This window comes from Ixodes scapularis, unplaced genomic scaffold (assembly GCF_016920785.2).
Source record: "Ixodes scapularis isolate PalLabHiFi unplaced genomic scaffold, ASM1692078v2 PGA_scaffold12__126_contigs__length_90152505, whole genome shotgun sequence".
In the NCBI taxonomy this organism is placed as follows: domain Eukaryota; kingdom Metazoa; phylum Arthropoda; class Arachnida; order Ixodida; family Ixodidae; genus Ixodes; species Ixodes scapularis.
In genome coordinates this window covers 37,781,538-37,809,168 of record NW_024609838.1, presented here as the reverse complement: position 1 = coordinate 37,809,168, position 27,631 = coordinate 37,781,538, and the positions used below count along the sequence as shown (strand labels likewise).

Genomic DNA, 27,631 nt, shown 5'->3' with positions numbered 1-27,631 from the left:
AGACCAGTTACAACGAAGTCAGCGAGAATTGGAAATCACTTCGCAATATCCGCTATTCCGTTATAACCGACTTCGGTTATAACGAAGTGCAATAGGGAATGGGAAATTGTGATCGCTTCGCTGTAGCCGCTATTTCGTTATAACCGACTTCGTTATAACCGGTTCTCGACAATATACTTCGTAACCCCTTTCAAAACCCCATCGATCACCACGGGCGATCGCCTTTTCCTGGGCACGAAGCTTCTGATTGGCTCCGAGCCTCCTCCGAACGCTGACGTGCAGCACTCGTCTCCCAATACATGCTCAGAGTGTACGTGCCCCAACAATGGCCGACTTTGGTAATTGTCGGGACACCTACCAGATGGCGCGCGCACTTTTTAAAAGGGTCTACTATTGAAACGCTACAAGGGGTGGCTTGAATTGATTTTTCATTATGGGCTTGTTCGCTGACGTTAACTTCTCTTTATTTACTTTTTTTTATCGATTTTCTCCTCTTTTGCAACGCACCTCCAGCATGTATATACCGAACCGCTGGACAGAGCGCGCGCGCGCGCCGTCGCCTAAGTATGTTTACGTCCAATCGAACTCAACGTGTAGAAGTTTCAATCCATTTTACCGATGACAACGAAAGGCGAGCTTAGCCTGTTGTTTCCCCAACAAAAAAAAAAAAAAAAAAAAAAGGGACCAACAGCTACAACAACGTGTAGTTCTGAACGGTTTTGGGTGCAAAGCGGAGATAACTCCGCCCGAGCGAACGACGGCCTCTGTGTGCAGTGGCGAGACGATAAATGCGTAACGCCCTTTTAGCAATTCAGAAAAAAAAAAGAGGAAAATAAACTTTTTGAAATATATTTATGTTTTATTAGCGTGCCAACTCAATGAATCTCTCTGAATATGTTAATGCACTCGCGGAAACAAGCGGTGTTGGGTGTAGTCGCCCGGAGTACGAGATCGATCCTCGGAGGAGCGCGCGCCCGGTCGCGCGCGGCGGGTCACTGACATTTTTCGACACCGCTGGCTGCCCTTCCCGCTTCGATCTGGACGAGCGTCGTATCAGCGTGTGTTCGTGTAATCACTTCTACCACGTGAGGCGGGTTAAAGCCGTGGTCGCGCTGCTAATAGGAGGTATTCACTGGACGCCATATTTGAGGGCGATGTTTAGTGCGCATGCTCAGAACGAGCTCACATTAATAGCCTGCTAAGACCGGCAACCTTGATGGTGCTAAATGCACGCTCCAAAAGGACTGCGGAAGCTCGCCGTCAGCACGCGCTCAGCAGCCGCGCACACAGATATGGCCGCCAGTGAATACTCCCTATACACACCGTAGCAAAGACAGTCTGCCGATATCTGCCGACACTGCCTGAGGTCTGTCACATTGGTTACACGAAAACTATCACCAGACATTGTTCGAAGCATACAGTTGTATGGAGCAAAGATGCTCTCAACGCGATTGAAGGGTGTCCTCAGCAAACACCATGTTTGTTTGTTGTATTATGTATGAGTAGTAAGACTACGGCTAAAAGCTCCGGCGTTTTATTTTTTTTTTATTTTTGGTTACACAAACTAAACACATTATTGGAATACGCAGGCTTCACTCTTCATTGCATACTATTCATAATCTCTAAATCGACGATAGTTTGTGAAAAAATGGCAATCGAAGGCTATGCTAAAAACTAACATTCAAAATTTTCCAGCGCTCTACAGTGGGGCGAGAAAAAAACAAGAACAAATATAGTTTGGCGGGTTTTATTTTTCATCTTGCTGGCGCAAGTTTCTCGCAGCATTCATTTCACACCCTCAAGCTTCTTATCACCCGTGGGGAACGAGCCGTACTGCCCCGGTATTACTACACGGATGGATGAATGGATGGATGGTTGCTAATGGCTGTAGCCTGTGGTCCTGTGGTCAAACCTATGCGGAGCGCAAGTTTGTCTGCTTCTTTTGCAGAGGCAGTGGTGACGTCAGAAAGACGCCGAGCTCCGATTGGCTCTAATTGAAGGCTACTGGATAGACCTCAAAGCAAGCTGCCTTGAGCTCTATCCACTATCCTTCAACCAAAACCGATCAGAGCTCGACGTTCTGACGTAACCATAACCCCTACAGAAGAAGGAGGCAAACTTGCACTCCGCATACAGTCGGCGTCACGTCTTCAGCGCTGCCAGTAGAGCGTCTCAGCTAGGGGTGTCGCAAACTTTTGTCGAACCGGATTTTAGGTCGAACTTTCGGGGTGCAACTGGGTTGAACCGGTACGACAAACCTTCAAACTTTTTATCAGATTCGACCGGTTCGACGTTTGTGGACAGTGTGGCCAGACCTTGATACAAACATCTCTAGGTTTGGAGAATTTTTTTTTTTTTTTTTATGTAAAGGGTTATTTTATTTTATGAAGAGTTGCAATTAAAAGAAACCAATTTTATAATCACCGAAGAAGTTAATAACTTAATTGTTTGTAGTGTATTAACTGAAATAACCAATCAGCGCCGCCCTAAATTCATCCCTTAGCCATCAGCTTCCAATCCGAAGCCAAGTAGCCAGCCTGTCGCGCATGCGCACACGAGTCGGACCTCATAACGAGGTTCGTCGAACTTTCTCCTAAAAGTTCAAAAAAGGCGAACCTGGTCGAACTCGAACCTCGGCCGGTTCGCGACACCGCTAGTCTTAGCCTTTCATCAACCCACACATCATCATCATCATCCACAGAATTCATCTGTACAATACCATTTCATCGTCATTAGAAGCGGCGCTGCTTATGGGCGACTTCCCTTTCTGCCGCGCCGCGGCTCTCCGCAGCACAAATATATATCGAACCTAATTTTAAAATTTAATAACTTCGTGAGAAAAAAAAAAAAATAACGTGGCTTGTAATTTTGACTACTAAGTTCTAGTTTGTAAGATGTGTTCCGGAGCGGTACTGCACCGGCTAAGTTTCTCGTCTACGCACTGGTGACACGGGGCGTCCATTTGAACCAACTTCCCACCGTTTAAACAAAGATACAATACGAAATTACTTGCGAAAAGAAAAACGGCACAAAAATTTACGCTTCCTCTTTGACTGTTGCCCAGGGAGATGCGACGCGCGATAGAATTTGGGATCTCTTTGTCTTTTTAGACGGATAGAAGACAGGGCCGGCGCACTTCCCCCCCGAATGTGGTCCTTTAGTAGATCCAGGCATCGATAATATCTTGCGTCAGCGTCGCCGCTGGCGTCTTTTGCAGCGCGTCTCATGACGAGAGCAACGCCAGGTGGCGGCGCCAAGACGGACGCGTCAGCCGCTTCGCGGCGACCCTCTCGTCGAGCTTTGGCGCGTTTGCCGCTAGGGGCGGTGCGGGAATCTCCGAATGATGACGTCATGAGCAGGGCTTTTCTGGTCTTGGCTCGGCGGTCTCCCCCTGCCTCCGCGCAACGCCGTTTTCACGGTACTGCGTAGTAAATTGAGTATGTGTTTAATTATCCACCGAATTAGGTGTTCCCGATAAATTTATCGGGGAAATTTATTGAGTTGGCACGCTAATAAATGAACTCTCGTCCCCCTCTTTTTTAGCGAGTTAAAATATGAATATTAAAAAAAAAAAAAAGAAAATGTAAGCGCGAATTCAGAATTTCTTTTTTTTTAATACCAATATTTTACATTGAATGCGAACTGAGCATGGGCACTTCGATAAATCACGGCTGGAATGCCTTTTGAGCAACCCCATGAAAACAAAAAGTTTTATGGCTTGAACAGCACTTCGCGTGCTTGTGTTCAATAAAAAAGAAAGAAAAAGTTTCAGATAAGATGATCCGGGTAAAACATAATGTAACATTGATAGGACAGCGGCAAGTACCTCATTTATTCGAATATAGATTCACATTCTTTTCCAGCCGTGTCTTTCAATATAAGGGGTTGCTTTGAGATGCTCCTCCGCTTCAGTCGTTTCTCCTAGCGCGTCGGTGCAAAGCAGTGAAGTTTGACTTGCGCGCGCCTGTGCTAAGCGATGAAGTTTGTTGTTGGTGCTAAACGGGGAAGGCCTTCAAGGTTGTCGGTGCGATGCGGTGAAGCCTGATGTAAGGTTGTTGGGCGCGATGCGGTGAAACCTGACACAATGTTGGTGCGATGCGGCGAAGCATGACGTAAGATTGTTGGTGCAATGCGGCGAAGCATGACGTAAGGTTGTTGAGGCGATGCGGAGAGGCCTGAAGTTAGTTTGTCAGTGTGATGCGGTGAAGCTTGGCGTGAGAAATCGGCAAATTCCGGAGGCATTATTCGTAATTTTCGAATATTCCAAAAACTTGAATACCTCGAACGGTATTCGCGAATCATTCGAAGTTTCGATAATTTTGACACCCCTATCATTAAGTAGTAATTGACAAGTTTACTATTGTCCAGGAATTCGAAAATTTAATACTAAATAATAAGTCATTTGCTTTGTTGGAATGCTGATCTTCTGATATATTCTTTATAAGCAAAAGTTGATTTTTTTTTTACAAAATGAAAAATTCATTTTTAAACGTTTTTGAATGCTCTTTGTTTTCTATTTTCAGTGCTCTCCGTGAAGGTGATTGATTCAAGGTGGACGATGAACATCCAGTTTCCATCACCCAGCGAAACCCAAAGCATACCGTGGTCTGGCATGCAAGACTCCATGCTTTTGCCTGTAGAGTCAATAGCACAGTTTTCTAAGCATGGTAAGCACTTTTGTTGTTTCTCTTCCTTTTTACTAAAACAAACTCCAGAGAATGTTTTACTAGCCAAATTGGAAAAAAAAGAAGCCACTATAGTTATTGTAGCCAAATCGTTTTTTGTTTTTATTAATTCAAAAACATTTTTGGCTAGTTTTTGAAGCTTTCACTGCTGCTTCATTTATATAGTATAACCCTTTTTCATTGGAAAATTGAAAACCTAAACTTTTCACAGCAATACTCAGTGTCCCTATAACATATTTTAATCAAAACAGCCTCTCTTTCCACCAGATTTTGCATCTTCTCTTCCATAACCCATACTGAATGTGCTTCTGCATGTTTTGTATTACACCTAACAAACATCCACCAGCTTTTCCAAGATCTTTTCCAAATTGTGTGTGATTTCTCAATATTTTACGGTACACAGTGATGTCTCGTTAATATAGACAACTTTATTCCTCCGGAAATTCATCCCTACTGGGAATTGGTCATAATAATGACATGACATCATTATGTTTAATATATTTCACTACGCTTAGTATGATATCAACTTCTGGAGATGTGTTCCTTTGATTCTTCCCAATCTTTGAGTGATGTACATTTAGAGTGCAATTTATGTACACCGTAAAATACCAGGCAAGCGCCCACTCAAAAGTTAGAGATAATTGAGAAAAAATGGGGGATGGGTGCTTGTCCGGTTATTAATTTTACATATAAATGTACTGTGCACATTTTCTCAGATCTTAGACATTTGGATATGGGTGCGTAATGTGGAATGGGCGGATGCACGGTATTCTGCGGTACTTGTTTTTGTTTCTTGTTCCGTATTACACTATTTTGTATTTGTTGTAACGGGAGCATTTTTATCTTGTACCAGCTACCTGTATATGTTCATTATGCATTTTTAATTCACCCTGTAAGAGCCCTGTATGGGATGACAGTATTATTAAAGTGTTGGATGAATGAATAAAGATGCATGCACACCTTTAATTTTGCGGCCTTAATTTTTCAGGAATTGGGCAGCCGGGTCATATTTGCGACCATATTCAGTTTTGCGAATTCTAAAGGCTAGAATCTGCCTTTCTAGACAGTATAGAAATACTCGCGTCTCCTAAAGTTTGCAAAATTTCCAAGTCGCAAAATTTGCGAAAATTAGGGTCTCGCACAGATTAGGAATTTTACCGTATTTACCAAGTTTGCCCCCCAAAACTAGGGTATGTCTATATGGTGGGTATCCACATTAACGAGACATCACATGCATATACTTTTCGAGTTACTTAGGGCCAATACATCTCCATGTTGCTTCTATGAAACTACAGAAATTAAGCAATACATGTATAACTTTATCACCGTGGAACCCCTAATAGGCATTGTCTTCATGTACCAAACCATGATTCCTTGTATCCCAGGTCTCGGAAAAGTCGTCTTCATAGCGTACAAAGGCGTGGAGGACTTTCTCAGGCCCGAGCCAATGGTTCGACAAGGAATGGATGGCTATGGACCGGAGGAAGGCTACAGCGAGCGGTCCAGTGTTCTCTTCAACTCTGGGACGCATGTTGTAAACTCCCGAGTGGTCGCTGCCTCTGTGGGCAGGCATCGGAACAGTCATCTTCCTCAACCCATCACGGTCACTCTGAAGCACATACAGGTGAGCATCGTCTAGTATACCGTAACAGAAAGGTATTTCCACATCACATTGTTTCTTTTTCAATAAGCCAATGTTACAAGTGTATTTAAAATATTACTGTGAGAAATGGTTGGGATACTCTCATAATGCTGCTATGGGAGGCATTCACATGTCATCATTAGAAAGATCTGTGAAAAAGCAACATATTTTATGTCAGAGATAAAGATAAAGAAAGGGACAGGACAGCATTGAGACATTGTCCTGTCCCTTTCTGTTTCTTCGACTTTTATGTTCTTTTCTACCCCAGTCTCAGGTATATTCAACATGGTTAATATTTTATGTCATTAGCAAAAGTTTTGATGAGGCAAAAGGAATCTGATGAATTCTTGACCACAGAGCACAGCTCTGGCTGCCAATGAATACTTTCTTTACTCGCTCACAGTTCTAGATACAGATTCAGAAAAGATTTATTTTTGGTGTGGATAAATACACTTTATTATTTAGAAGTTCTGGCATTAAGCTGTGTGTTCTGTGTAAATATTTTTGTTGATTTATTTTTCTATTGCCTATTTTGGGATTTGATTGATTTGTGGTCTTTTGACACTATCTTATTTTTTAAAACAAACAGCAGCAAATATGCACCTTACCAGAATGTTTTGCATCTGATTAGTACTAATTTTTTGTATGCTGTCTTCCCTTGGATGTTAAATCTCAAATTACTATACCTATTATAAAGAATCTTTTGTCCACTGATGCTAGCTCTGTCTTGTAAAAATTTTATTTTTGAGCTGCACTTTATGTGTAGATGAAACCTTATCACTAAATAATCTGATTTTCACGCCAAACTAAGTAAAGCTACTGCAGTTCGAACACACATGGGATTAATATCTTAGTTACGGGTAGTTAGTCATGATAATGGTTTTTCTAATTTTATAGGATGCTGTCTTCTGGTATAGAACACAACACTTCATTTGACTTTTGTGCCAAATGAGCCAGGTTTTAAGTGGAACCTTGAAGGCTGAGCACAGTAGGCTCCGGTGCAAAGATTGATAATATTTACATAGTCTACATTACTTATTGCCAGCTGTAAGTTTTAACTGGGGTTGCTATCTAAGGATGTCAGTCTCCAATGGGCATATTTTTTCTTGTGCTTTAGGAACAGAACGTCACCAACCCCCAGTGTGTCTTCTGGAATTATGACATGCAAACGTGGTCTACCGAGGGCTGCTGGGTTCACATGTACAACTCAACCCACACAACCTGTGCCTGCGACCACCTCACCAACTTCGCAGTCCTCATGGAAGTTCAGCCATTTCAGGTAGCAAAACATTTTCTAACATTGGCTAATGCACAGAGTTTATACATAGACCTTTCTCACACGAGTGCTCCGAGGAGACGCTGTTTCCATTAGCGTCCCAGCGAACTTCCAACGAAATGAGAGGAGAAATCATCTCCGCCGTAGCACAGCTCCTCGCAATGTTCATGAAATATCTCGTCACCTATTCTCTAGGCGCCTAGCTAAAGAATCGGTCGGGAAAGGATTTGTTGGGAGATATTATGATACTTCCATAAGACAACCAATCACTACTTTTGCGTTGAATAGCACAGCATAAGAACCTTGCTAAATTTCGAACGTTGTAACTTCCATAGCACTTCATTCGTCTTGAAATCGTAACACAGAAGCATGAAAAGCCTGCCGAAACAGAGTGGCCAGATGTCTCTTGGGAAGCAGGAGAGGGCTTGTGTTTGTAAACATAAGAAGGGCCTACACGAATGCATACTGAACATAGCCTATCTGAAAATAGATGCCTACTTACGGCTGAAGTTCGGCTGGAGTTTAGTGAGAACAGCTGTGTTCATATGGACTAGGCACAGATCCAGCTGGAGTTTCTGAATTCCAGCGGGAAATTAGTGAACAGGTGGACAAGCAAATGGGAAACTCATACATGTTTTGCATGGTCCTAATGTATTTTACAGGCTTACAGTTCTGATCCGAGGACACTCAAGGTGATCACAACAGTGGGTTGTGTCCTGGGAATCATTTTCCTTCTGCTAACCATTGTGCTCCTGCACATCCTCAGGTATGTTGACTACATTGCCCCTTTTGACGATAACATTTCCTCGAAATGCTCTGTATGTGGATGAATTTTTCGAATGAATTCAGAGTTGTCATAGCATGCTTCCCACAAATTCTGCTTAAGCATAGTTTCTAAGGTTTCACCAGAAGCCAAAACTATGGCACCAGGGAGTCGATTCCATGGACATGTTATGTGGGGAAAGAAGGACTTTCTCTTTGACACAATAAAAATGTGGCATATTTTTATATGATTGTTCTCCCCATTTTCAATGTTTTTAATAATAATTGGGTTGTGGGGATATTTATACAGTGTGTAGTTGGTCTGCCATTAAAGTTGCAACGAGTCACACGCTGTAGATGAGCAATTTAGCCAGTGCAGTACAACCGCTAGCCTGGGGTTTTTAACGTGCACCACGCAGTAGTGATACACGACTGCACGCCGGTACGATGCTCATCCAGATTGAAACGGGCAGGGGTGGTCAATGTTTTTATTTTCACTATCATAAGATATCTTGAGAAAAAGTAACAACAGTGTAAACACTTGTTTTATGCAATTGCCATAAGGTGAAGGAAAAAACTATGCGAAATGGGTTTTGAAAGGGGCAGTCAGAATCATGTTTCCAGGCAATAGAAATTTCTGCAAAGTCCCTGGAGACCTCGCAGTGAGGGGATTGTGGGGCTGTTCAGATATATGTTGTGCCGACTCAAACGCTTTGTTTATCATGAGAGGGGCACGATCCATTCTCTCTTATTGTTACGAGCTCAGAACGCAGAAAAAGTAAAGCGGGCACTAAAGCAGGTCATTACATACTCTGTTTTGCTTCCCTACTGCCTTCTGTGAATTCTGAAATCACAAAATGCTAAACCAACGTCAACTTCGTCTTCGATTGCTGGACATTCTCACATGTCATACATCGGAACTTCGCAGTGTGTCAAGCAGGCGGTGGGGGCACCGTATATTTCCAATGAGGTCGATTGTATCAGCCATCCTTCAATCTCACTACTAGATGCACCAATCCAAAAATGTTTGCTTTTGCAAGAAAGGAAGGAAAGAGAAAGGGAACAACATTATACTGTTTTGAGTTTGGATGCTTTTGTTAGGTGATAAAGGTTGCCCCTGCTACTGCCATTGTAAGGAATCGTCTGCTTTTTGTACCATTGTTTCATGATGTGGAGGGCACGGCGATGAGATGGCAAGGTGGGGGGGGGGGGGGGGGGGGTGCACAAGAATGTGTGCCAAATCGTTGGGTGTTGTGTAGAGGAGTGGTGCCTTTAATAAGGCATTTCAATCGCACATTAGGCTGGTTCATATGCTTGCAACTGCATACATCCAAGTGCTTTACAAGCTGTTGTGATCTCTTAGAATGAAAGGATACACTGGCACCATTAATTGAATAGCCTGGTCAAACTTACGGTTTCCATATATTTCCTATTTTTTTGCGCATCATTCTTTCTTTATTGGCTCGAAAAACTTTTGACAATCTTAGAAACTGACATGTCTCGTAAACAGTATGCACATTTGATCTAGCAAACACCTCAAGACCTTTGCTCCAGTGAAATGCAGTTCCAGGGCAACCTCATACCTTATCGATGGCACCGGCATGCCAGTCTGTTCTCCATTTTAAGAGTTTACAAAAACTCAGTCGTAAGCAAATGCAAGGGGGTGAACCAGCCTCTAGTCAGCTGCGTTCGAGACATATGGTGTTCTGTCCCCCTTTTCTCACCTCTGGTCTCCGGTCTTAAATATGTGCAACTCATTTTTTTCCAGTTTTAAGAAGAACGACAGACTTTGGATCCATCGCAACCTGACACTGTGCCTGCTCGTCTCCGAGTTTGTGTTCATCGGCGGCATCGGGCAGACGCACTTGCCTGTGCTCTGCGGTGTTGTGGCGGGGCTCCTGCACTACTTCCTCCTGGTCGCCTTTGCGTGGATGTTTCTCGAAGGCTTCCAGATCTACACGGTCCTCGTGGAGCCCCTGGACACCCACCGGTCCCGTCTCTGGTGGTACTGCGCCCTGGCCTACATAGCACCTGCTGTCGTGGTGTCCGTGGCAGCCGTCATCGACCCCTACAGCTTCGGGACGCCCAGCTACTGCTGGCTCGAGGCTCAGAACTACTTCATCTTCAGTTTCGTGGGACCCTGCGTGGGAGTCGTCTTTGTGAGTTTGGCATGGTGTTTCATAGCTTTTCCTAACCCAGAATTGTCAAACGTTTTGATAGCAAGGGGCCTCTATTTGGCTCGACTGCAAGCCAAGGAACTCCTGGTCTTGGTATTGATGCAATAAAGCAGTAGAGAAGCCCACAGACTTTCAAGGCAATAATGCACATTCCAGAGAATGCTAGACTCATAGTTAGGCATCAATGAATGGTTCAGATCTGTTTAGTTGTGCTCATTCTTGAAAAAAATTTTACTTCGGGACAGAGGTAGTTGAGAAAATTTGAAGCTCGGGGAACCCCTTGAAGGTGTCCCAATCCCAATCTAAGCAAATTGTCCCAGTCTAAGCGAATTCCCCATAACACATAGTTTCATTTCAAACAGTAACCTCATAGTCATACTTATTCCACTGTTATTTTACTGCCATCTTTTGTTTTCTTGTTTGAATTTACCGTTGTCTGTCTTTTGTGTATAATTTTGCAAATGTTGTTTTTGTCCCAAGTATTTCCTATTATAAGTGTTATACTTTCTCTAATACCATCAGCAATATTGGCCTGGAAGGTTAAATAAAATAAAATAAAAATTAACTTACTTTACTTAATCCACCTGATTTTTTACTTATTACAGTATAGACCACTTACAGCGTAACCGCTTATAGTGCAGGACCGGGTATAACGCGGTTTTTTTAAACCACCGGTTCGCCTCCCATAGAACTCCATGTAATTACATACCGCTTAAAATGCAGGCGCGCGAAGGGAAATACCGGTTATAGTGCGGTTTCTGGCACAGCCCGCCGACCGCGCCGACGACCGGAGCAGCGAGCACGCTTCCCTGTGCGACACTAGATAACGGCGCGAGCCGCAACTTGCCGCAAACGGCACTCGCGGGGCAAGGAGGTTGCTCGGAGAAGCGAAGAGAGAGGCTTCATTTGCCATAGCGACGGAAGGACGCACGCACGTGTCGTTTATGTGCGTGCGTCCCTCCGCTGCGTTGGGAACAAACAACCGAAACGACAGACCAATCGCAGGTCGAGAAGTGTTCGCGCGCATTGCATGCCAATCGCGGGCCGGCGGCTTCTGTCCGCAAACATGGCGTCGGTTGTGGCGTTCATCTCATCGTTCCGCGTAAAAACGCTATCCTTGACAGTGAATTTTCGTTGTGTGTCGCTATGATAACCCAGCACGTACTAGAAGGGAAGATCCACCTACTCGTGCGGCGATGTGGCGGCGCTCTCAAGACGGCAGAAACGCCCGTGTCGTCGTGTTTGTTTACTTCGGCTAAAGTGGTGCTTTCTAAGCATTTGTGTTTTCGAACATCGCCCGGATTTCTTATTTGGAGCATTTCATGCCTGTGCTAAAGTTCAAGGTATTTTTCTGGCGCGTACCGTATGAAGGATGCGAATTTTCACGCGTTTTCATCTCCGGAGAAAAGTGATTAGGGTTAGCAATCCTGAACGCTCGCAACGTCCGTCCGCAACCCGGCCGCGACGCCGTTAAAAGGCTGCGCCAGGCAAAAGCCGCTCATTTCTTTCAAAATGTGTGACACACTTGAGACAGAACTGTACTAGTCTGGTGAAATAAAGACTTTTCTCAAACTAAGCTTTATTTTTCATCTAACATAAAATAAATTCTTTTACAAAAGTAGGTTGTCTCATGGCATGTATTTTGGCCTGAAAAATTGATGTTTTGGTTATAACGCGGTACCGCTTATATTGCGGATTTTCGCGACTCCCGCGACATACGTTATATGCGGTCTACACTGTACTACCTGACCTTCACTTATTCCTACTTAATTTAAACCTTGTTTGACCTGTTTCTACCTAATTTTAAGCTATTCCTGTCTGACTTTAACTTATCTCCACCTGACTTAAACTTATCTTCTTTGGAAACCTGACTTAAACATATCCTATACTTATCCCTACATGACTTTGACAATGCTAAATATTGGTTTGTCCAGACCTTAATCCAAGCAGCACATAAAGCTTTGATGAAACCAACCTTTCATGCTGATAGCAGCTGCAATGTGTTCCTTTTATTCCAGGGGTGCATCATTTTTCTCTGCATTGCTGCTTGTGTGCTGTGTCATCAGGGCAGCACCACCACAGCTGTCAAGTGCAAGGAAGAAGCTAAGCTTAGGAAAATTAGGTATGCGCACATTTCTGAAGGATAGACTCATAGTCTTCATATTTCTTAATTACTTACAGCTTCTAAATTCAGGTTTGAGTCCTCATTGAACTAGTTTCCTTAGCATGTGTCTCAACAGTCTGCGTCTTGGTTGATTATCAACTAGCACATGTATGCTCTAAGCTGTTCTTGACCGTACCTTGGTTGCATATGGGCTTAAGTCTCGCAACTCAAGTTCAGATGTGGCTGAACACAGTTGGTGCCACAAGCTATATCTCAGTGAATTGGCATTGCTACGTCACAGTTAACTATATAGCCACCTAATTCGGTTTTGTATTCTTGGACTGTGCTTTATGATAATTGGGTACCTCTCTTCCAGAGCACATAGCAATCAAAAGGATGCCTGTTCAGCCTCTTGGTTCTAAATGTTCAGCATCATGCATCATCCTCACAAAGTAGAACCTCATTGATGCATTCTTGGTTGATATGTTTTCCCAGTTGTCATGTTCACGACAGTTCCAGTTTCATTCAACTCCCATGCAGCTATGTGGACTAATTTCCCATTCATTGCTCCTGCTCTCCCGGTTGTTATGCTTCTTGCACACCTGGGCATACCTTCAATGAAGCTCAGAAGGAATCCAGGCTTTTGCAACAACTCATTCATCTTTTCATTCATTTTTTCATTGTGCACATCCACACTATGTTTCTAAGTTCACCCAGTTGTGCTAGTTTCATTTCACATGGTACATGAAGTTCAAGTTTGTTTTTGTGCAAGGCACATGCTTTCCAAGATTAATTTCTTTGCACTGTTTCACGCATTGGGCTTCACTACTTTGCACTGGAGTGTTAGATGAAACGGCTGGGTCAACTCAATGGGTTTGGAAATTTTCCTCACAATTATGGCAGAGCTTTTGGGTACAATTGCAGACCACCCTCAATTATAAAGAATGGTTTAAAACAAATTTGACATATATTTGAATAAATATGTTCATTGTCTACAGCAGTCTAGGGAAAATAATTTGCCATGTGGGAGTTTCTCTGCCTCATCCATTCCTCCTAAATGCACTATCGGTTATATTTTCTCTAATCATACATTTTGTACTGTTGTCCACCGAAAAACTTATCAGCAAGGTTCTAGGTTTTTTAAAGGCCGGCATATGCTCTGCATTTTCCCATTTTTATTGCTTTTCCCTTATCCACATCCTGTTCTTCATCACCACTTCTCCCTTCTCTCATGGTTCTTTTTTTATCCCTTTCATTAATCGCACAGCTCGAAAAATGTGCACCTTCTAAAGCAATGTCATCTGCATTATGGCAGGTGATTGACCTTTTTGCCAAATTAGGTACACACACTGCACATGCTCACCTGATCTGTATAAGATATTCAAAGTAAATCACCAAATTAAGGTGTTTGTAAACACTCATGCAGAGTTGCATTTGTTTCAGGTTTTTGCTTTAAAACAGATACTGCTGCAGATGCCAGTATGTGCAGCGCATGTAGCTACACTCATGTGCTCTCCTTGGTGCTTAGGTAATTTAGCAAAAGATCTAGTGACAGTGATGTAAAAACATTGGCGGTGATCTTTTAGTAACCCGGGCATCTTTTTTCTCTTTCAGGAATGACATGTGGTGGGCCGTGTTCCTCGTGGCGGTGATGTCGCTCACATGGGGTGCCGGCATCCTTTACGTTGTCAAGTACACCGCACTACTCGCCTATTTATTCTGCATACTTAATAGCCTGCAGGGAGTGTTCCTGCTCCTGTTCTGCTGCTGGAAAAATGAAGTGGTAAGTGCTGCATGGCTTTGTTTAATCTTTTGCATCAGGTGTGCTTAAAGTGTCTTGATTACTACCAATCAATACCCAGCAGGCAACCATGTTGCAAATAAGTGCACATCCCCTCCACTTCTGAGCCCATAGAGTGGGGTGTTCCTCCACGTGAGATGCTTCTCTATAAAGCCATTGCAAGGATGGGAAGATTTATGTGCATGCATCAGTGGAAGGCAACTAAGCTTGTTGCGAAAGCACCGACATGAATCAAATTGGGGGTTCTTCCAGACCCTAGGCTTTATCTGTTTTGTGCTGTCAGGTCTAACGAGGGCAAACGCTACCCCGTGCCCTTTCTGCTTTGCTGCACTCAGACGTCATGGCTATGTTATACTGTCAGGCGGGAACTTGCTCGGTATTTTACGGTATATGTTTCTGCTGCTATGCCGTGTTTAGGGCTCCAGTGCTACAAGACAAGGTTTCAAGAGAACTTGTGACCTTCTGCTTATAGACCAACACGCTGTTTACAAACAAGCCCGCGTTTGCCCACACAAGGTGTGGGCACTGCGCGTGCGCAGAAACCAAATTCGGGAGGAGTGAAGTGTCTGCGCATGTCCAGTGCCGTCGGCAGCGCCGCCGCATCTGTGTGACGTCAGGGCCGCGTGTTGGTCTATAGACGCGAGCACATGCTGCTCACTGTACTAATCTTTTGAGCTGGCAAATCAATTACTCTGTTATGGAGTGCCCATATTGCACTAGGCTTCTTTTAATATTTCTGCTACCTGTGGTAATTGGTTGTTTTTTTATTCAACATTGTGCATGGAGCTTGTACGGTAGGAGATATAGTTAAGCCTCAAACTTCATTGCTTCGATTTGGCAGTTTCATAATACATTTGAAATTTCCCGCCCAGAAGCGCTTTGAAGCATGAACTCGTGATCTCATAACCCTAGCTTTGACACAAGTTGCAAAGCGACAAGCCTTGGTCAGCTCAAAGCCCCATGGTTTTGGGGCTGCCGTCACATATTCTTATATTTGTACTCCTAACTGCAAAAATAAAACCCCGTAACCTAATCATGCATGGTTAAAACCTTCTACTTGGAGTTAATAAATTATATTCCACCCATATTTATGTATCTGTAGGCTTTTCGGCTCAGAATCGTATAGTTACCTTACTGTAGCACCTCTTAACATAAAAAAGTGGGTCACGCTTTATGCAGAGACAGAAAATTTAATGCAGCAACTGCATCATTGTTGTTAAAGGGCAGCTTGCTTAAGGCTTGAACCAAAACAAATGAATCATATCGGAAGAGCAAAACCTGATTCTCCTCAAACTTTTTTTATCTGAAAGAGAGATTCATAATCCACTTATGTTTTCTTGGCAAAATGTTCAAAGTAAAAATACTAAATAGACAAACGAAATACAAATACTGCTCTATCAACACCGTCATTGACTTTGAGGCTAGGGCTCTCATGAGGTGTTTTTTTTTTGCGGATGGATTTTCAGGTTCAAGACGAAGTGCGCCGTCTGCTGAAAAATGTAACCTGGCTACCAGAGTGCCTCCGCGGTGCCTCAGGCACTGAGGACCCCACGCCGCACGTGCTATCCAATGGCACTGCAGCCCAGCTCAGTGTGGGTACCCCCCCCATACTACCCCCCTCTGTATCCTCTATTGCGCCAGGTATAGCACCGGCACTTTTGCACCACTTTGTGTTCACTACCCGCTCTCAGTTGAATGGCCGAGAGATCTTGCCCGCCTCTCTCTCTTTTTGTTTGTGCGAGTGTGTCTTGTTTTGCTTAAATTGTGGAATTGCTTCTTCTTGTGTATGTCCTGCTGTCTGTACCATGCTTGGTTATCTGCTTTTGTTCTTCTAACGAACCCTTGCCCATCATTTTCCCAACTGTAGAGTGCCTGAAATGAGAGTGTGTTCAACAGCTTGATCATAGTCACATGGTTTACAGGTACCATTAAGTGACTAATGTTTGCTGGCAGTCTTTGGGGACCACAGAGATTTTTTCAGCGTAACTCGGGTTATAAAAACCTCTGGAGATGCCTGAACATTTTATGCGAGGGATCAAAAAATGCTTTTCATTAGCCGTTATCATGGTTTGAAGAGAATAGCGCTTTTTTAACACGAAAACAGCATGAATCCTGCTACCTTAGACTCGCTGCTTTTCTGGCAACACAGATTTATTTTATGCATTTGCGGTGTAAAGTGCTAAAAGATGACGAGGGACTCGTGCCACCTCCTTAATATGCGACAATGCATGCAGGGTTGGTCTACGTAAGAAGGTTGTTTCTGTAAGTTGTAGCACATATTTGCCAAGGTGCTATATTTGAACTTTCCTTCTTCTTTATGTTTGCTAACCTGAGACCCTTCCCTAGCATGGTGTGATGCTTGCTTACAAATATAGGAAAATTTTACTAACACCTACCATAAGTCTTTTTCATAAATGTCAGCCTATTGCTGTTTTTATAAATTGATAGAAAGTGTGATTAGGTCAATTTGTATGCTGCATAATGTGATTACCTCTATCAGTGTGCTGCATATATAAGCTGCTGCTTTTTGTCAGTGATAACCCTTTCAAATTTATTTTAAGCTGGTGCTGGTGCATTTAGGGCTGATTAATTTGATTGCTATATTCCCTGTTTTGTTTAGTATTCACATGTAACAAAGCATTTTTGTAGCCTGTTTCTATAAAAGATAACCCCTGTTGCTTTGATACTAATGCTCACCCTGTTTATTTTTGAGCATGTTTTGTTTTTATGTACAGAGATAACTTCCATTATATATGACTACTCGGGAAATGATTTTGATGTGAGCTGGGAGGTGCAGTCTATTCAGATAGTGGGCCACCATAACTATTGATGATGTTCCTGTTCTTTAAAGATGTGCTGAATAAGTTATATTTATCAAACAGGGTGTCAGCTGGGAAAAGCATACCATGTTTTAGAGCGCAGCTCTTAGGCGCCCGTTTCCGGCTTGAGTTCCGTCGGCGTCACCGTCGCCGTAAGATTAACCGCGCAGTGCATTATGGGTAAATTTCCCCGCTAAATATAGCGGAAAAATTTTCCCGTTAAATCTACCGGAAAACTTTCCTCGCTAAACTAGTGGAAAAAATTCCCCCGCTAAATTTAGCGGAAAAATTTCCCCACTAAATCTAGTGGAAGAGTTTCCCCAATAAATTATTAGAAAAAATTTTCTGCTAAATCTAGCGGGAAACTTTGCCCGCTTAATCTAGCGGAAAAAATTTCCCCGCTAAATCTAGCGGAAAAAATTTCCCCACTAAATCTAGCGGCAAAATTTCCCCGGTAAATCTAGCGGAAAAAATTTCCCCCCTAAGTCTAGTGGGAAGATTTACCTGCTAAATCTAGCAGAAAAATTTCCCCGCTATATCTAGTGGAAAAAATTACACCGCTAAATCTAGCGGAAACAATTTCCCCGCTAAATCTAGCGTAAAAAATTTCCCCACTAAATTTATCAGAAAAATTTCCCTGCTAATTCAAGCGGAAAAAACTTCCCCGCTCCATCTAGCGGAAAAAGTCCCCCGCTAAATTTAGCGGAAAAGTTTCCCCTAAATGGGAGGTGAGCAGGAAAGGAGGAGGGGCATAGCCTCCTCTCCGTACCTTCCCCTCCTCCTCAAGAGCTGCACTCTAATTCGGCGTTACAGGCGTAAACGGCTTTCATTTTTTTTTTGTCATAAAAACAAACTACCTATATGTATAACTGAAAGTTCAGGCTCTGCCCGATTGTGGTAGTATCAGAAGTTGGAAATAATATTCGAAACCTTTTAATGTGAAATGCTGGCCAGCAGTGCTTTCAGATATGTGGAGATGAATAGAATCTGCTGCCAAAAACATAAACTATTTTCCCAATTCAAATTTTAAAAAATATTGCTAGCTTTTAACTTTTGAATTAGATAATATTGAATTTGGAAAGTTTAATAACTACTATTATCCTGCAGGGTCCAAGCTTTCTGCGATTCGTGGTTTATTTGTACAGGGCAAAAAATAATGGCTTGCTTTTGCCACCTGACAATTTTATTTTAACCTTCCACATAGGTGAAGGACATCGAGGTCATTATAAATATTTTTAGGACTTCAAGTATGTTTTTATGAGCAAGCTATTTTAATTAGCTTGCAGTATTTGATCTAAGTTTAATAACCATATCAGGTGAGAAGAACTCCTCTGCAAGAGAACTTTTATCTTTTATTGCAATGTGAGAAGTGGTTTAAACTCTCTGGGACTTCAGGCAATGGGAGGTTCTGGTAACCAGTGCCTGCAATGTTCTGAAGCACCCATTGTGACCTTACAGAGCTGATCAGAACAACCATCAGATCAGGAGGTAGTCCCCTCTTACTTCCAAGAGGGATCAATGGAAACAAAGTGTCTGGCTTAAAAACTACATTTCAATGTGCTACCTTTACATGTGGCTAAAGATGCACTTAAAAACAGCATTGAAAAATAATTGTTGGAGAAGTAATGGTGTATGATGGGTAGCAGCATATGATGGCTCAACTGATTCAGCTTTTAAGACCTAAAATAAAACTTCAAAGCCTCTGGCACACTAAGACATGGAATGGACTGCCACAATTGGTCTATGCAGAACTGGTCGTTTGTTCAAACTTAGCCCCCATGGTTTCACTTGCTTGTACCATTCCGGCCAATGCTATTATGAGGTCGATAATGTTGAAACCCTTCATGCATCTACAAAACGTCATCACAAATACCATGGCTGCATGATGTGACAGTAAATCTTGTTGGGATAATAGTGCCCAAGCTTGCAAACACGTTTTAAACTTTGCCTTAGAAAGTGGCAAGTGCAGGATCACTTGGCCTTGCCTGCTTTACCTTTCATGTGCAGAGAGTGCACTGTGGGGCATTTCAAAGACTTTAGAATGGATGTAGATGTCCATTAATGTCTCTCCCTGTGCTGCTACCTGGAGATTTCTTTTACTTTTCACTGCTAAAGTAACATGAGCTTACGATTTTTCAAATTTTGTGTTATAACTGTCTTTGCTTCCTGTAGGTTGTGCAGCAGTCATGGAACTCACAGGACAAAAATTCTACAGTTACCCCAAGGTTCACCATACCAGGTGAGAACTTGCTACAGTATTTGATTGTGCTTGTGAGTTTCTGTCACATAAGAGAAGGATGGTGGTGTAGATTAGAAACTGTTGTCAGAATAACTTGTTAACGATACCATCTCTTTTGAACAAGTATCCATTTTTCTATGTCACTTACCTAGATACTTTATTGTTGGAAGGGTAGGACATAATTTCATGGTTAAGAAGTTACTACTTTGATTATGTCACTCTTTTATTGTCGAAGTGAAGAGTCTTTCAGAGTTATAAAGCTATGCTCGATTTTTTGTGCAATGTTCTGAAGTTTCGAAACAAAATATAATGCCATACCTCCAAAGATGGTATGCCTCAAAATGCACGAGAGGTCTATTTGTAAGATATTCTTTGTCTTGTATTCCCAGGTCACCAATCTATGGACAGGGCCACCAACAACAACCCTCAAAACCTGACACCCGCTTCTCCAGATGCTAACGTCAGATCCCCCGCCGACCAGAACCACACGACCAACACGCTGGGCCAGCTGTCCGGGACGCTTCACCGCAGCTCGGCCAGCAACAACATCAGCGCCATCAACAGCCTCGAACAGCAACAGCAGCTGCTGCAACAACAGCAGCAGCAGCAACAGCAGCAACACCTCTTGAAGACGCAGCGCACCCTGAGCCACCCGAAAGGAGCGGCGACGAACCAGAACGGGCCGCTTCATCGCACATGGGCGCAGAGCCGAAGACCCAGCCACGGCCACTACTCGGACTCGTCGAGCGTGTACAGCGCCTTCGCGGACCACATCTACGAGTCGATCGACGGCGACTCCTCATCGGTCGACCGACTCTCAGACGTGCCACCGCCGCCGGCGCCCCCGCAAGTCGAGACCTTCTATGGTGACCTGTCGGACCTCAGCCAGCACTCCTCCTCAAGCTACGGCTACGACCAGCGGCCACTCCTCATCGCGCCGCTGCCCGGAAAGTTCCCCGCGACGCCGCTGGCGCACGTCATGCACGGCTTCTCGAGGGACTACTCCGGGTCGCCAGAGTTGCCGAGGTATGCTGGCGACCGCCTATACGGCTCGGGGCGCCGGAAGCACGACGTCGTTTACGGCGGGAACGCGTACTCGCCGAAGCTGCTGTACGAGGCGGCGCTCGCGCAGCGGCTCGAAGAAGCGGCCACAAACTTTTCCCCCGACTCCGGGATGGTGGTGGTGGGGGACGACGAGTGGGGGGGCGCCGAGTTGCCGGACTTGCTGCACTGCCCCGCGGACAGCCCTGTGGTGATGGCTGTGCTGGACGGTGAGAAAGTGGTGAGCAGAATTCGTCCCGAAGTGATGATCGCGGCGACGGCAGCGGCCGACGCGCGGCTACAGCAGCAAGTGCAACAGCAGCAGCAACAGCAGCGGTACAATCTGAGCACGTACTGCTGACTCGGACGTATAACGTACGATGTTTGAAATTGTGCAGAAGATTCCACAACCTTCTGAAGTAAAAAATTTCCGTGCTCGGTGAAGGATTGCTGCACAGGATGTGCTGGTCTCTCGGAAGTGTGGACGTGACCGTGTGGAAAAGTCAGGCGAAGGTTTTTGAGGGTCCCGTCCACGATGAAGTGACTTTTCCGAATTGCTGTTTTCATTTTCCAAGAATCCTAGGCATCTAGTCGAAGCGCAGAGCGAAAGAAAAACGTGCTAGTCGCCAGCAAAGACGAGGACGGTGTGCCTCTTTCTCTCTGCCCGTGGCTTGTGATCAAAGGGAGAAGAAGCGTCAGTCGGTGTAAAAAAATTGTGACTCTTTTCTGGACCTTTTATTTTTATTTAATAAGAGACTGAATGGTGCTTTGTTCTGTGGAGTCACGTCGAGGAGACCGCCCCTTTTTCGACTTTCTCGCTGTAAGTACAATGTAAATTTAGACTTTCAGGGCTGTATTTAATCGTCCCAGTTCTTTCCAAGGAATGGTGGCACGTGGCTGCACTAGGTGTGGCAGTCTTGTGAATGTTTTGTACATATGGCTACGAGAGCTATTTTCACAGTTTGATAAGTCACATGCCAAGCAATGCTTCACCAAATCACCCCCACTGTATATAACAAAAAACAAATTTTGTTGCACCATTTTTTTGTCATTGTTTTCCTTGCTGACAAATTGTGCTTGTATTTCGTGACTAAAGTAGGGATCAATTAGCATGGCTGTATGCCTAGCTCAAATTCTTTTTGAGGTTTGGTTAAGTGCTGGATTTGCATAGAGTTCGTTTGGAAAGCCTTTAGGTATTATGTTTATGGAAAATTGTCTGCGTGCATCGACCATCATGTCTTAAGCGAGGAGCAAAAACTGCTCATATTCATCTTAGCAAGCACATGACAAAGGCTGTATGCAGGAGCAAGCCCTTAGCCATGAGTGGTAGCTCTTGCTACTCATGCTCTAGAGTAGTGGAAGCTTGTTTTTAAACCTACAAGCTTGCACTCTATTTATTGAAAGCTATCAACTATTTTGATTGTTCAGCCTTCTCTCACTGTGGGAACATGGTGAGATTATCCAATGCTGCCTGGAAAACTAGAGATTGAAAGATTTGATCATTGAGCTTATTTAATTGCAAGACCTGTGACCTATTGCATTGTAAACATTTGAGCATTGGAAAAAGTTTCTTGTAATCTTTTCCATTTTGATTTTTTTAACTGTTATTGCACTATGCCTCTATTCGATTAAATTTATGGCAGGAGTGCATAAAATGCCTAATGAAGAAAAGCTTACTTTGTTTGAGGTCATAGTAAACTTGACAACGAAAGTGATAAAAAGCAGCAAGCTAGTGAACTAACTCCATAATAAAAAAGCCAAAACTGGGAACAGATTAAAAGAAAGGGATAAGCACATACACCGTCTCGAAACACAGCTATTGATTTTATTTCACATCGCCACTTTCATACGATCGTCTACCTTCCCTGAATGATACCACCCAAAGGAGGTGGGTATCCTTCGGGAAGGGTAGACAATAATATAAAGGGGACGATGGGAACTAAAACTAGTAGCTGTGTTTTCAGACGGTCTGTTCGCTTGTCCGTTTCTTTATCTGTTCCCAGTCTGGAGTTTGTATTTATTATTTTGTATTATGGAGTAAACTTCAAGTGGTTTGAAGAGCCTGTTATTCTAAATGAATCATGTTTGAACTGCAATCATCAAAAGAAAGCAAGTGTTGGCATAATCAGGAATACAGCGCTTATCGTTTGTAATGTGCATCTTCTTGCAGTGTTTTTCGGCTTGAAATTAATCAATCAAAATGCAGTGTACAGAAGATTAAAACCAGACACGGAAGGAGTCACTGACAGAAAGGTTTTGCGGGTTTCTGCGATCATGCTAAAGCGTTCATATATAAAAATAAGACTCTTTGTGATACGGTTTATGTTTAGGTTGGCAATGGCTAGCATGTGTATTGGCATGGTAAAAGATCTTCAGCAAGCCAAAGTTAAAACATTTTCTTGATGTTCTTTTTTAATTGATCTTTTCCTATTAGAGTGGGCTGGAACGGTGTAGTCCTGGCAAATGGAAGCAAAAGTTTGTTACTTTCAGAATCGAGGATGTCTGAAACTTCTTGTACAGAAGCGTGCCAAATAAAAAAAGTTTCAAACCTTGCGTTTCATCCCTGGTTGCGTTTTCTTTCTTATAGGTGGCACACTGAATGGGCACCACACTTGAGCCTTTCTTCACAGCAAATATGCTTATATTCTGGCATGAACTACAATGGAATCTCGGGGTCAGCGCGTATTTATACTGCAAGCATGACATCCTGGCTGACGTGTGAAGCATAGGCGTTGATGTAACCTTGAGGGCTGTCCTAACAGGTCACGTCAAAAGGTGTGGAGCGACAATTCACCGGCTAATGAAGTGAAAGTCAATTGCTGTCCGGCCGGCCATTTTTAGTGCGGACATCAACCACGCAAACAGCACGGCTTTCCTCCTTGCCTCCTCTGCTTTTCTGTGACGTCGGTGCTTATCAGAGTTGACGTCACAGGTGACCTGCCGATGGTGTGCCTGTCTGTTCTGCCGCAGACCCCGGTCGCCGTCGACACAGGAAGAAGACCAAGGGGGTCCGGCTCCTCGTCCTCACATCCTTTCCCGTTTTTAGGGAAGTTCAGACTTTAACAGCAGCGGAGGCCTTGACTTGTATCTAACAGCGTGTGAGTGACTGTCTAATCAGAAAAGCAAACGCCAAAACAACAACAGCAAAAACAAAACAAAAAGAAAACGAACAACGATGTAGACAAACAAGGGCGCGCTTAATAGACCGATCCCATCAAGCTTTCTACGCATGCGCGCCTGGCGCACTTACGAGCTAACTGTAGCTCGTAGGAGGCAGACGCCAGTTCACGAGACAGCTCATGCCGCCTCGTGCTCTGCTCGCGTAGACCTCCAGCAGGGTTGTCGCACGTGCAGAAAGACTACAGCTCCCACGATGCATGTCGGCAGCGGTGGCGTACTGAAACTAGCTGTGAGATCGGTCTATTGTTTATCTATTTCGTTGTCTCTGTTTTAGATGCAGAGCATCCCTTGCTCGGGTCTATGTCCCGCGGCGTCGGCGTCGTAGTCCGCACTCGCACTACGCATGCGCAACTCTCCTCCTTCCCTCTCTCCAACAGCTGCGCGTTACTCTCTCCGCTCTCTCTCTCTACCAGCTGCGTGCACTTCGCGTGCGTTCGCTTCTACTCACACCGCGTGCGCATGCGCAACTCTCCTCCTCTAGTCTCCTCTCTTTCAAGTGTGAATATACACCTTTCCAAAACCCGCTCCTAGGCCGCCGCCATGTTGCTGACTCACTCCGACAAACGTTCCGTCAACGCGCTGGACCTACAACTGCGCATCACTGCTGACCAACGTAGCAACGGCGAGCATTGTGCCGCTAGCGTCTACGGTGTTAACGTCATGACCATGTACCTCGCACCCAACCTCTCACACACAGCGGTGGAGCAGTACATCGACGAGGCCATGGGTGACTACCAAAAGCTATACGCAGACACACATCCTTTCATGCAGATTGGCGACTTAAATGTCAACGTCATGAAGAGCCATTGGATAGTTGAGTACATGTCATCACACCACTCGCTGCAACACGAATCATACGACGACCGCAAACAACAGCCAACTACCATTCACGGCACATGCATTGATCACGTCTTCACCAATTTCAAGATCCACCCACTGCACCAAGATCACCTCACGGTAAACTTCAGCGACCACAAAGCCATCCTCATCAAAGCAAAGTGCACACCTCAAGTACTAGACGGTGCTCAATAAAGACATTCGTTAACCGTTTCACCTCCGTCTACGCAATTAAAAAAATTACACCATCTTCCCGAGGGGAACCATGGGGTGATGCGGAGCCCCTACCACCGCGGACGCCGCTTCCTTTATCCCCAGGTTTCGTGCTGACTCGTCCGTCGTCCATTCTCGGTCACTGCATTTTTTTTTAATGCGTGGCCACGCTTTTTCTTCTTCTTCTTTTTCTTTTTTCTTTTTTGTCAGCACGGAGTGTAGAGAAAAATACTTGAAGATGGCAATTTCTCCATGTCCGCGGCGGTGGGTTCTAATTTATATAGTAAAAAAATAGTAACTGTAACGGTGTAAACAGTTACAGTTACCCAATAAAAAAGAACAGTGCTACAGTTACAAGTTACCAGTATTAAAGAGTAACGCGTTACAGGTAAAAGTTACCGGAAAAAGTTACTAGTTACCGGTAGCGCGTTACTAGTAACTAGTTACTGCTCAAGACTGCTTCGGGCTGACTCAAGACGCATCACTTCATCTCATTCTATGAACATAGCTGAGTAAACCCACCTACTACAAAACATGGTGTCAGAAGTTTTGGGACTCGTAGCATTTGTATATAGTCCATAATGCCGGCACTGAGAAAAAAGCCGATGCCGCGCGTGAAATAAACAGGGCCGGGCACCCGCGCTCGGGGTGCTCGAGACTCGGAGACCATGACCAGCAGCCGGCGGGTGTCATTCCTTCTTTGAGCTTCAACGGCGGGCCCCTGGCCGCCGCTCGGTCAGAAATACTGCATTTTGGCGACGAGGATGGGATTACGCCTCCAGTGCATGAGTCCCCATTTGACTCTGCGCCTGATTGTGTTTCGGGTGCTGGTCTTGAGCCCGAAGGTTCAGCTACGCCTAATACAGTTGTCGCGTCCACCGCGGATGCTGTTTGTGGTGCACCATCATGCTCATCGCCACCACACCTGACTGCAAGCACGCGTACTGAACCGGGCCTCGCCACACCTGTTTCAACACCTCTACCATCGACGTTTCAAGTAGAAGGACGCCCAAAACGTCATACACGTTTACCAGAACGATTTAAAGACTATGTCATGAATATCTTGGACATGAGCCCATCATCCACATCTCATGAAATCATGGACATTTTAACCTTTGGACTAATTTTTTTTTCTTTTCTTGGAACTTTCGGTACAGTGGGAAGTGCATTTTTTTCAAGTGGTATTTTTCTTCCTTTTTTTTGTGAAGGGAGGGAGAGAATAAGTTTCGTGGTATTTTCCTCCTCTTTTGTCCTTTTTTTTTTTTTGTCAAGGGAGGGAGAGAATATGTAGTATTTGTATATAGTCCATAATGCCGGCACGGAAAAAGAAGCCACTACCGCGCGTGAAATAAACGGGGCCGGGCACCCGCGGTCGAGCTGCTCGAGACTCGAAGACTATGACCAGCAGCCGGCGGAAGTCATTCCTTCTTTGAGCTTCAACGTCGGGCCTCTGGCCGCCGCTCGATCAGAAATACTACACTCGTCAGCTATCTTCGACTCCAGAAGTGAGCGGCCCAGTTCGCAAAGAACCACCAGGTCTTCCTAACTACATCGTTCAGAACCAGGCCTGCTCATGACGCAATCTGGACAAGCCACCTCATCGGTGGCACGTACTCTCCAAACTGCAAGACCAAGGCAGCCTTCGACACGCGAATAAAGTTCTTCTTGGGCCACCAAACGAACGCCTGCATGTTCTCGGCGTGCTGCAGGCAACGGCCACGTTCGAGGACTCTCATACAACGGGCGCATTCTATGTAACAAGAAATATCAACGAGCCACCGCTCGGCTTATACCCCATAGAAGCCCTAACCATCATCCAACGAGTAAATCAGCCGTCGACTTCAGGAGCTCTCGATCCAATCAAGGAGTACCCCTTGCTTTTTGAGGGTGTAGGGGAAGCTGCATACGTGTGCGAAATAAAGCTAAAACCTGATGCTTATCCCGTTGCCTTATCGTCACCGAGACGCATACCAGTTCCACTCCAGAAAGCAGTTGAAGAACAGCTCAAAAAGATGGGGAACGAAGGTGTTATTTCCAGAGTTCCGGAACCTGCAAGCTGCTCACTTATTGTTGTAGTTCCAAAGGAGAATGGTGATGTTCGCATCTGCGTTGATTACACATTACTTAATAAAAGTGTTCTGAGGAAGTACCACCCACTACCGAGCGTGGATCCTCTTCTAGCGACTCTTGGGCAGACGAGAATATTTTCTCATCTTGATGCCCGTTCAGGCTTCTACCAAATCAAGTTGCACCCAGAGTCGATGCTGCTTACGACTTTTATCACATCGTTTGGCCGGTACAAATTTAATCGACTACCGAGATCTTTCAGCGAATGATGCACCAAATTCTTGAAGGATTGGAAGGAGTCACGTGCCTTATCGATGATATTTTGATATGGGCCGACACACGAAGGGAACATGACATTCGTCTCCCAGGAGTCTTTACAAGATTGGAAGAAAATGGGATCACCCTAAACGTACAGAAATGCATGTTTGCTCAGGAACAAATTCAGTTCATTGGACAGGTCATTGATCACAGGGGTGTAAGCCCAGATAATGAAAAAAAAAATATCAAGTATCTTAAACATGCCTCATGCGACGAATACAACAGAGCTAAAGATGCTCCTCGGTATAATAAACTTTATTGCAAGATTTATACCAAACCTAACAGATGTACTTCGACCCTTGCGAGAGCTGCTCCACAAGGATGTCGAGTTTGTCTGGGAAACTCCTCAGCAGCAAGCGTTCGAGAGGGTAAAATCAAGCCTGACATCTCAACCAGTCTTGGCGCTCTACTCTCCAACAAAAGCGACAATATTATCAGCAGACGCCTCCAGTTAAGGTATAGGAGAGTGC

General features: G+C 44.3%; 1 protein-coding gene across 6 annotated transcripts in view; it reads left to right on the top strand.

Annotated features, from left to right (window-relative positions):
- LOC8032277 (latrophilin Cirl) overlaps positions 1-23,099 on the top strand; it is a 395,876-nt gene extending 372,777 nt beyond the window's left edge. For 4 of the 6 annotated variants that reach the window (XM_042289522.1, XM_042289521.1, XM_042289523.1 and 1 more), the window contains 10 exons: positions 4,524-4,667; positions 6,071-6,309; positions 7,445-7,606; positions 8,266-8,369; positions 10,134-10,524; positions 12,561-12,664; positions 14,261-14,429; positions 15,914-16,039; positions 19,439-19,505; positions 19,895-23,099. In XM_042289522.1, coding sequence (XP_042145456.1) covers positions 4,524-4,667; positions 6,071-6,309; positions 7,445-7,606; positions 8,266-8,369; positions 10,134-10,524; positions 12,561-12,664; positions 14,261-14,429; positions 15,914-16,039; positions 19,439-19,505; positions 19,895-20,907 — 2,519 coding nt within the window. In that variant the 3' untranslated portion in view covers positions 20,908-23,099. Of the gene's footprint in view, positions 1-4,523; positions 4,668-6,070; positions 6,310-7,444; positions 7,607-8,265; positions 8,370-10,133; positions 10,525-12,560; positions 12,665-14,260; positions 14,430-15,913; positions 16,089-19,438; positions 19,506-19,894 lie in introns of all 6 variants that reach the window. The other 2 variants (XM_042289525.1, XM_042289524.1) reach the window with 1 other exon arrangement.
- Positions 23,100-27,631: the final 4,532 nt, after the last annotated feature.